General features: G+C 37.5%; 1 protein-coding gene across 2 annotated transcripts in view; it reads right to left on the bottom strand.

Annotated features, from left to right (window-relative positions):
- LOC107087359 (sodium-driven chloride bicarbonate exchanger-like) overlaps positions 1-10,194 on the bottom strand; it is a 61,365-nt gene that overhangs the window by 16,017 nt on the left and 35,154 nt on the right. For both annotated transcript variants that reach the window (XM_015378901.1, XM_015378910.1), the window contains 6 exons: positions 9,699-9,787; positions 9,268-9,425; positions 9,100-9,187; positions 6,287-6,433; positions 5,200-5,300; positions 672-846 (listed from right to left, as the gene is read on the bottom strand). In XM_015378901.1, coding sequence (XP_015234387.1) covers positions 672-846; positions 5,200-5,300; positions 6,287-6,433; positions 9,100-9,187; positions 9,268-9,425; positions 9,699-9,787 — 758 coding nt within the window. The remainder of the gene's footprint in view (positions 1-671; positions 847-5,199; positions 5,301-6,286; positions 6,434-9,099; positions 9,188-9,267; positions 9,426-9,698; positions 9,788-10,194) is intronic.

Below are 10,194 nucleotides of genomic sequence, written 5' to 3'. Positions count from 1 at the left end.
AGGCCGATACCGATAGGGGGCCGATTATATCGTGCATCCCTAAGAATATACTAAAATATAATGATCTTATAAGATAGGATATCATAACATCTTACATAAACTTTCATATTATCTTTACCCATAATGCATTTAATTTGGAGGTGAAGGCAGTTTTTAGAGGTAGGCTGCAGCTTTTCACAATCTAGGAAGTGCAAAAAACTGTAGATTTCATAGATTCACATAATGTCCTTTTAAACCACAAGAACTGTAAATATACAGTCATTTGTTTATATTACATTTTTTTCTTTTTTTTATGCTTTTTATTACCGTTTTTCAAGGCTGCACTTGGAAAAAAAAAATGAAATTGTCTAGAGCTGTTTTAAATGAAATTTCTTCTTGTATATACTCGTGTATACAAAATGACAAAATAAATCTGTTTTAGTCTAAGTCTAACAGCTGTGGCAACAATTACTGCAAGAGGAAGATGTGATTATTTTCATTAAACCTCAGGGATTCCAAAAGTTTATAAAAACTAAAATGATAATCAGCTAAAATTGTTAGGGTAAAGGTCCGCTGTCCATTGGAAATAATTAACAAATCTCTAGTCTGATAGCTTGAAATAAAACCTAGACTAACTTGAAGCTCAAGCTGCAGTTTAGATTTAGGAAGTACAATGAAGCAGTAAATCTTACCACCCGTCCCTCTGTGGCCTCACCCAGGAGCCCTCCGAAGGTGATAACAGGAGACATGCAGGCGCAGTAAAGAAAGAGGAAGGAGGCCAGACACTGGAGACTGAGGGCGTCTGTGTAGTCGGAAAGGTAGTGAGGAGCCTTTCGCTTGATGTCCAAGATCAACCCACCAAAAAACCTGAAATAAATGGAAAAAGGCTCTATTCAAGATCCATGCAGAAATATTATAAATTAATTCTGTATGAAATATATGTTCTGAGCATACAAGGAATACGCAGATATAGGATGGATCTATTAAACTGAAGCTATAAAATACCTGTGGTGACATGAGACACCTGGTTATAATGAATGGACATAAACACATGACTACACCCTGACGGCGTTGCCATGCCAACTCTTTTTGCGTTTTCCAAGTTCGTCTACCTCCTTTTTTAATTTTACTGCAGCACCGATACTATTTGTTGATGCAAGTGTGGATGTTTAAGAACCAAAGTTTCTTAAATGATGATAAAAGCAATAAAGCAGGCTTTATTAATTTCACAAATGTTATTTATGCCCAGATCAGCAAATAGAATCATCTCAGAGTTGATTTATTCATTTACCGAAAGCTCTATGAAAAATTGTTATTTAAAAGATCAAATTCTATTCAAAGAAATAAAAATATAGTAGCTCTGCTGTTAATTTAGCTACAGTCATAACTACCCTGAGAGGGATTTCTGTGACTGAGTGTCTAAAATCAGAGCAATATCAATGCTCTTTTTACTTCTAATTCTTTACAGTTTAATAAACAATAACATTATGTCATAATTCAGAATTGCTAAAGAGCCACACAACACTGAAACAACACTCTATTAACAAGCTCTACTCATTCTTTTTCTATCAGGAGAGCAATAGAGGCGTGTAAACATGTTAGCGCAGTGCAGGTGGTCATTACCAAGCACTATCTAGTCCATCTTCTGTTATTCCACCAAAATAAACAAAGGTAAACAAGGCTAGCGCTATAGTGAGCCACGACAAAGTGACCCCATGCCGCTCTGGTTGCAGTCTCTCCTGGTGCATCAAACTGCGATGGTGAGGTGCCATCAGAGGATGTTGCCGTGACAACGTTGGGTGGGCTCTTATGTTTATTTCAGTCCCGAGAGGCAGAGAGAGACAGTGGGTTTAATGTAAGGAGCAGGAGATGAATGAATGAGGGGAGATTCTGCACCGCAGCACACATCAGCTCAGATTAAGGAAACTTAATACACTGAATACCCACTCTGTTGTTTCAGAGAGGAGCTATAAACCTCTAAAGCGGATGACAGCATATAATTTTATTTTAATATCATGCAAAACTCTTATTTCAAGTTTACATCAAAAAGTTATGATAAGATTTCTTTGAAGTGCCTCCATGATGTATGATGGTGCTGTCCTGTTGGATAAAACAGTGTTCATGCTTTAGCTAAAGTTTTCCCTCACAGAGAATCAACTCACTCCCCTCTATGTCAGCTTCCACACCCATGCAGGTACCTAAAAAAGGAAAAAGTTTTCTAATTTATAAAGAGACTGATGAAATTGATTGACTTTATAATGGAGACCTCTGGAGGACAGGGTTTGTTTCTGCAGTCGTATACAATTTAATTCAGTTTATTTATATAGCGCCAACTCACAACACATCATCTCAAGGCACTTAAGAGACGATTGAACTAGATCATACAGTCAAATTGAATCAAAGTTTTCTATCTAAGGAAAACCAGTTGATTGCTTTGACTTATTGACTCAAATGCAATCAATTACACCAAGCATGCTTGTAGCGACAGTGGAGAGGGAAAACTCCCTTTTAACAGGAAGAAACCTCCAGCAGAACCAGGCTCAGTGTGAGCGGCCGTCTGGGGTTCAAGGAGACATACAAGAGAATAGATTTTTTGTGCTTAGATATATAGAGCATTATCCCTCTGGAAAGAGTAGGGTAGGCAGGATGGATTAATGTTTTCGTACATGTCAGAATCTGACCCTGCAGCTGTAATTCTTTAGACACAGATTTATCCTGTTCTTACCACACAGCAGGAGTACCTAGTCTGGTCCTCTGCTCCTACATCCCATCTGTTTAGTGATTCAACCACAATGTCCATTTCTTCTCAGATATTTGAGTGCAACAAGGCAATGTTGTCCACAGAATGTCTTCTCACTGGACAGAGTGTTTTGGACCGTCCTTTTTAAACTACAATGCTGGTTATGAGAGATATAATTCCAGTAGATTAGAAGTTTTATGACGTATTTGGATGAGATAGCAACCATGCATTGTTTAGGGTAATTTGAATCCATTTTCTTCCCATTTTTAGGTAGGTGTATGGACAGGTAGACGTGGCTGTGGCTGCAGCAGCATAAGGATGACTGTCTGGGAAGGATAAGGGGGGTTGGCATTCTCTTCTTAATAAAGAATCTTAAAAATCATCCTCCTTCTTAAATGACCCCATACCATCCCCTGTAACATTTTATCACTAAATGTATAAACTTTAACAGTATTATTAACAGTAATGGTAATAATATTGCCCTTTCAACATTTGGTGGGCTGTGCGCCTACGAGTAGCCTGACCAAATTACGGAGGCCCAGAGGGCACATGCGATTTATTTTTAACGTCAGTGGCGTATCCAGCAGAGCAGGGGATGGTGCTCTGAACAGCATCACGGCCAAGCGGCACAGACAACGCGATTTGAGGGACTTCATTTTTATTTTCAGGTAAGCTGAAGGCTTATAAGTATTTGTCATACCTGCATTTGTCCCTAACCATGTAGGGGCAGTGATAGCCTGCAGTTCTACTGAAAGGTGCCTTGATCAGAGTCAATGACCGGCGTACCTGACATGTACAAACCATACCATGCATATTGCTCAAGGTTAATAGACTATATTAATTAGGCTATGTATGCTTCCAAAAAAAAGAAAAAAATTACACCATCCCAAACTCGACTACTGCAGAGACCCAGTGGGGGGTGATGGGAGCTTTTAATCAAAATGTATTTAAACTCTTTTTTTCATTGTTTGAGTTCTAAAGTACTGATCATTTTGTCATGATTAGAACCTTAAAAAGAATGTGGCATCTATTTGTTTCTTATGTCACCAAGCAGGCAGAGTGATGAGCAGTGTGGAATGATGGGAGTGTTGGCCTAGTGGGTAGAGCAGTGCGCTTGTGCTCTAAGAAGGTTGCAAGTAGCCGATTCAATCCCACAGTCTGCACTTCGGCTCTCTGAGCAAGACCCTTAATCCCACACTGCTCCCCAAGGGGATGGGTTAAATGCAGAGAGTTAATTTCTCCATTTCAGTTTCATGTTTTCAGAATGGGATTTTATGTACTCTAAGTCCCTACATCTTTTTAGCCGAAAGCCAGAGACAAACTGTGCATGTAGATTGTCATATAGCGCCCCCATGAGGTAAAAAAGTTAGTTTTTGTGGGACCTATGAAGGGTTTTATATGAGCTAACATTTAGCATTGTGGTTAATTCTTAAAAACTTTTTTTGTGTCAAAGTGAATCCAAAAGCTAACATTTCAAGCACTGGTGAAGGTTTTTATTTAGAAGAAGTGACATAAATCTACTTTGAGGTTAAAGTAAAGTAAACTTTGTAGGATGAACTGTATACTATAGTAAGTTAATCATTTCTCACTCAATTTTAAATTTTGGATTAAAAAAACAGAATTGTTTTTACACTGGAAAAATGATCTAGAAATAAGTAAAAAATGTCTTAAATTAAGTGTATTTACCCTTGATTTGAGTAGGTAAATGAGATAGTTTGCCAATGGAATCAGTATTTTTACTCTTAAACTATGATAATTAGATAGAATGCACTTGTGTTTTCTTATTTTAAATCTAAATTGTCTTGTTCCATAGGCAAGATGTCTTTTTTATCTCCTCAAATTATGAACAAATGCACTTATTTTAAGAAAAAATTACTTATCAAGATTTAGATTTTTTGCAGTGTGTAGACATTCAAAGCATTTTCTTTTTATCCCTGTCATATGAATATTCAAAAACATTTAAGGGGATGAAATCTTTTCCATCAAATCAGTCTTTTATATGATTTACCACTTCGGTATTCCATGATGAAAAGTTAAAAGGTCTTACGGAAAAGTGAAAACAACAGTAACATTAATTCAAGAGTGTAAAACGCCTAAATGGGACCATATTTACCTTAATGGTTGGATGAATACAATCATTACTTTTAGAGAGCAGTAAGGAAATAAAGTTGAAAATCCAAGGAAAAGTATAAAAAGAAGTCCTCTGTCCAACATTGAATGAACTATAAATCCAACATTAGGATTACAGAGAATTATATATGAAGATATTGACATGCTACAAAGTATTATTCATTAACCATGAGCTTTTTGTTTCATTTAAGCCATGAAGAATGACTTTGGGCCTGCTGTGTGGTCTGCATCATAAATTAGCAGTTTGTAAGCAGTGATGGAGCCACCAGGCGACAGGAAGATGGACACAAACAAGAGCTTCCAGAAGTGACAGACTGCATGCAGTAAATGTTTCTGTTTCCAACACTCACCTCCCTGTGCGCTGGAGCTCAGGGCCACCATGTCCTCCATGTGCCTCTGACTCTCCAAGATCCGTCACTCCGTTGGGAACAGGGGGGATCTTTCTCTTTTCCTGCGCAGTGAACATCACTGTCAATCAACTGCTGGTTGTATGCCAGCTTCAAAGTGCACTTTGATCTGTTCTATGATGAACACAAATGGACCTGCACTCATGTGAAAACAAGATGGGAGTCCTACAACAGCCTGAGGGTTTTTCCTAAAAGATACATTTTAATAATATGGATCATTTGAAAAATATAAATGGATAAAAGCTGAAGGAAATACTTTTTTTTATGTTATTGGAGGAATTTGCTCAAATGAACTCTGTAAGCATTAACCTCTTAACATCCACCTCATTTTGGGTAATCCTCGCCTATTTTACATACCCAAATAAAAAAGCAAATAACTTGGGAACTGTAAGCCCAAATTACATGCGCAATGCATTATTAGAAAGCTAACAGCCTCTAGTTTCTAAATATATAAATTAAAATTGGGTAACTAGAACACAGACCAACCTGCATCAGTTCACACAGGACTCAAAGTTGGTTTTTTTATTCTCGGAAATGATAGGTCTTTTTTGAACAGCAGTAATAAAGACATTTTTGAGCAAGAGCAGGTTTTATTCTATTATATTTGTTCTACATCATGTCAACCACAAATGCAGAACATTTCAGACCTCTAGCTATAACAGTTCCAGAGCTGTGGGCTTTGGAACTTTTGGTGTCAGCTTGGAGCTGCGCACAATGGCTCCACCTGCTGGTAAAAATGTTACCGGCGGAGTTATTACCCCCACTTAAGGTTTTAAGGGGTTAAAAAGAGCTGCCAACAGGTCCAGGTGCAGCCTAACAAGTTCAAAAAATATAATATCCCCACTTTCCACTTCTGCCACCGCTGAAATGAAAGCATTTACAGATGTTTTGGTTCTTTTTTTTTATTCATTCTAAAAGAGAACATTTTCAAACAGGTTCTGATCATGATTTTTTAGAGTACAGGAGAAAAAATGCTTCACCCAGCGCACCTTACATGGAGCAGATACCAACAAACCTAATGATCATTTACCTGAGAGGGAACATTCTTAGGAGGCTCTATTCTGATGGAGGGGTCCCACTCGCCAGGAGGTAAAACAGTCACCTGATCCAGAAACTCGTCGATGCCGGCCACCAGATCATTCCTGTCTTTGGCCTTATAGGCAACATCATGGAAAATCTGTAGAGTGACATCAAACATATATGAGAGTGTGGAAAACTACATTGGCAATGTGCTCTGCACATTTAACACAAAAGGTAAAGTCATTCTCCATGGAGTATTGTTCACACACAGGTACACTGCAAAAACGACCTAGAAATAAGTAAAAAATGTCTTAAATGAAGTGTATTTATCCTTAATTTCAGTAGTTAAACAGGATGATCTGCCAATGAAATTAGAATATTTACTCTTAAAATAAGATAATTAGATAATATGCACTTGAAATAAGACAATGCAATTGTTTTTTCTTATTTTAAATGTAAATTGTCTTGTTCCGTTGGCAAAGTGTCTCACTAACCTCCTCAATTCAAGATAAAATGCACTTATTTTAAGAAAAAATTACTTTTTAAGATTTACATTTTTTGCAGTGTAAATAGAACTGCATCAATATGTTTCCACTTTATCGATCAACAAGTCATATCAAAACAGAGGGCTAGGATCTGTAGTGTTAGCCTCACTAGTTCTGTAGAAATCATCTTGATGGGGAGGAAAAGTTTATTGAAAGCAGCTAATTTATGTTGTTGAGAAATTCATAAAAATGCTGTTAAAACTATACATAAAACTTAAAAATTTCAGATTAAAATATATACAGAAATAAAAAAAAAAAAAAGGACATTAATCCAGTAAAATGACTGAGATTAGCCTTGAGCAAATGCTTTGTTGGACATTAATCATTGCAACATTCCTACTGCAGGCTTTAATGCTCGATTCAGATTTTCTTTTTTAGAAATACGATTGTTTTCCTTGGTTGCTCCCATTTCCAAATACAAGCGACTTCTATGTGATCTCCTCTGTGACCTGCATTCATACAACTTAAGTGTCCCTCATGCGCAGTAGAGGATGCAGTGACATCACAAGTAGCGATCAAGCTCTTTATTTACGGAAGTAAACATGGATTGTAGCGCTGGAGCATATCCTGCTATCTTTAATTTATTTTCCAACCGGAGCCAGCGTATTAACGATGCATTCTTTTCCACAGGGTGGGGGGGAAATAAAAAAAAGAAAGACAACCGTCCGCATCATCGTCCTCCATGTTTGTTCTTTTTTTTCCTCCTTCTGCATAGCAAGACGCAGAATAGTGAGCTTTGTCGAGTATTAATGTCGTACGGGTGGGATGACCAATCAGACACAGGCTGCAATTGAAAATATCAGAAACGTCTCGGATTTTGGACCACATAGCCAAGTGGCCTAGGTTGCTGTTATGACAAGATCAGATATAGGTCATTCATTGGCAAAATAACAAAAAATTATCTGATAATAAATAAAAACACTTCCAGCAGTCCAAACAGGATTTTTCTGACATTTGCCTGCTTATAAGCTTTAGCCTTTGGAAAACATTTAGGAGGAAGTGAAAAAAGTCCAGTGTTACATATACACTAAATAACTAAAAGAACTCGAGCTTAGCAAATTCCAGCATGAAACCATAATAGGATGCCTACTGGGGATGTAGGAATGATATATATGTGCAATTGGTTTAAGTGAGAATTTTCCCTTTGACATAATATTTTAACATCTGCTGTTGAAGCAATTAGGAAGAACAGATACTCTGCCACTAATTGGCAGGACTGGTAAAATCACAAAGCAGAGTCAGTTGCAGTTATTAGCTCAAGCCTCCAAACGTTATTTGCATGGTAGCTGATACACAGAAAGCTTAATGCAATGTGACAAACGGTCACTTTCTTTGTCTCTAAATAAAGCTTGGGACAGAGAGGATTATTGAGTGGAATTTGGCCCTTTGCCTTACTTTAAATATCTGTTAATACTCAGCAAACACCTTTGGGAACATTTAGGTGCTGACCCCTTACTGTTCCAAGGTGACTGAACATCAAGGTTCCAAAAGGACTTGGCATGAATACCAGCAAAAGCCAATGAGATCTAATCTTGATCCCACGAGTGAGGTTCTACAAAAAACACATGAAAGTTTCCTAGATTTCCTAGATAAATAACTTAAACTTTGTGGAAAGCCTTGCCGTTACGTTTCAAGCTGTTATGGCTGCAAACAGAATACAAATAAGACGCAACTCCAGATTAATCTAAATATCATTTCTGTTGTGGCTTTTAACAGTTAAAAGGATTCAAAGCAATTTAAAGGGGGATAATCCCAATTTTCATGCAGTGTATAAAGGAAGACAAGACAATAATCTTGACAATAAAAACACTAAAATCATTTAAATATGAATTAAATATGCTGAGATCTTCATCAATGAAATAAATGCTCTGTTTTCCTAAAAATACTACATAAGTATTTTTCAGATCTCATTCATAAAACATTGCTTTTCATACAATATTGTAATCTGCATGTTTAACAAAAACACAACTACTAATCCTTAAGGGTCTTTTTATGGCTACTGAAGGTGTCAATTTAATTGATGTTATTTTCCCAGTAGTCAGACTGGAAATATTAATAATTTATTTTGGAGAAAGTAAACTGTTGCCCTGCAGGAAGTCCATCTTATTCTGTATCAAATAGGTTTAAATTCCTGAGCTATTCTCATTTTTACAGCATTAAAATCTCAGGAAAAACTAAGAGCAATTGTGCTGATCTTTCACAATTATAGGTGGAACCTGACATAAATCTGTTTTGTTAAGTCTATAAACATTTTACTTTGTTTTCAGGGTGGCCTCACCTCATCGGTCATCAGCGTAGCAATAGATCGTCCAATTTCATGATACTGTGGACCTTTCCCTAGAGGCCCAAGGAGGATAAACAAGAACCTGTGCAACAAAAGAGACATTTAGATCTGAGGCAGGACAAAGTCCAAATGAGAAACACAATCTGAATGCTGCTGGGTCACCTGGTGGTGATGGGAACTTCAGTCAGGCCATTGAGAAGCACAGCGGGAGATAAGCGGACGAAGGCCACCACAGGGCGGTCTAGGAATTCCAGCTCTCCTACCAAGACGTTGGATGCCTCCGCACCAGGAGGGATCTTCTTCATGAAATGGAGGTCAATCTGTGTAGCGGATAAACACATAAGATCAATGTTTAGATGATACACGTTTAATTAAATGGATAAAAACAGGTTTTACATGCAGATCTGACTCGCATAACTAAGGAAATCTTCATCCAATCCTGCTTGATACCAGTCAGGTTACCTTTGTGAGAAACTGGTGGTGATTATTTCACACGTAATCCCAGACTGAATAAATATACAGCACTTGTTATGTGTTCAGCTCTCAGTGGCCAAAGATAAACAAGAAGAACAGTAGTTGTTCTGGCTGCTCACCTTACTGAAGTCCACGGCGCTGTTTTCTCGGCTGACGTCCTGTTTACCCTCGTTGTTGGACGGCTGGGACTGAGGTGAGACTGTTTGGCCTTAGAGAGAGCATGAAAATAAGATCAGTTTCCACAAGAAATGCTTATTTAAACCAGACGATGCTCTCCTGTGAGTAACTGCATGGCACAGTTTGATCCAGTGGAAAATAAGGAAAGCATTTTTCTTTGGTGCTCATTGGTGAAAATCTGTATCCATTAGCAAAAACAACATCTCTATGTTTTATCAATAAGCCATCATGAAGTAGTGCAGTGACAGTCAGCCATGTTTCCTGACTTATACCTCTGGTTAAAAGTGGTATAAACAAGACTGTAGCTATGGAAGAATACAGACACTGCCTGTCCATTAATGACTAAGATATAAAGACCACATGATTTATTACAAAATCACCATATAATCCTAAAAAGTAATAAAGCTCAAATACATGACTAGAAAGCATAAAGGTCAA

The sequence above is a fragment of the Cyprinodon variegatus genome, unplaced genomic scaffold (genome assembly GCF_000732505.1).
Source record: "Cyprinodon variegatus isolate N-32 unplaced genomic scaffold, C_variegatus-1.0 Scaffold9, whole genome shotgun sequence".
NCBI classification, from domain to species: domain Eukaryota; kingdom Metazoa; phylum Chordata; class Actinopteri; order Cyprinodontiformes; family Cyprinodontidae; genus Cyprinodon; species Cyprinodon variegatus.
The sequence above is the reverse complement of the archived record's forward strand: the minus strand, read 5'-3'. Positions and strand labels throughout refer to the sequence as shown.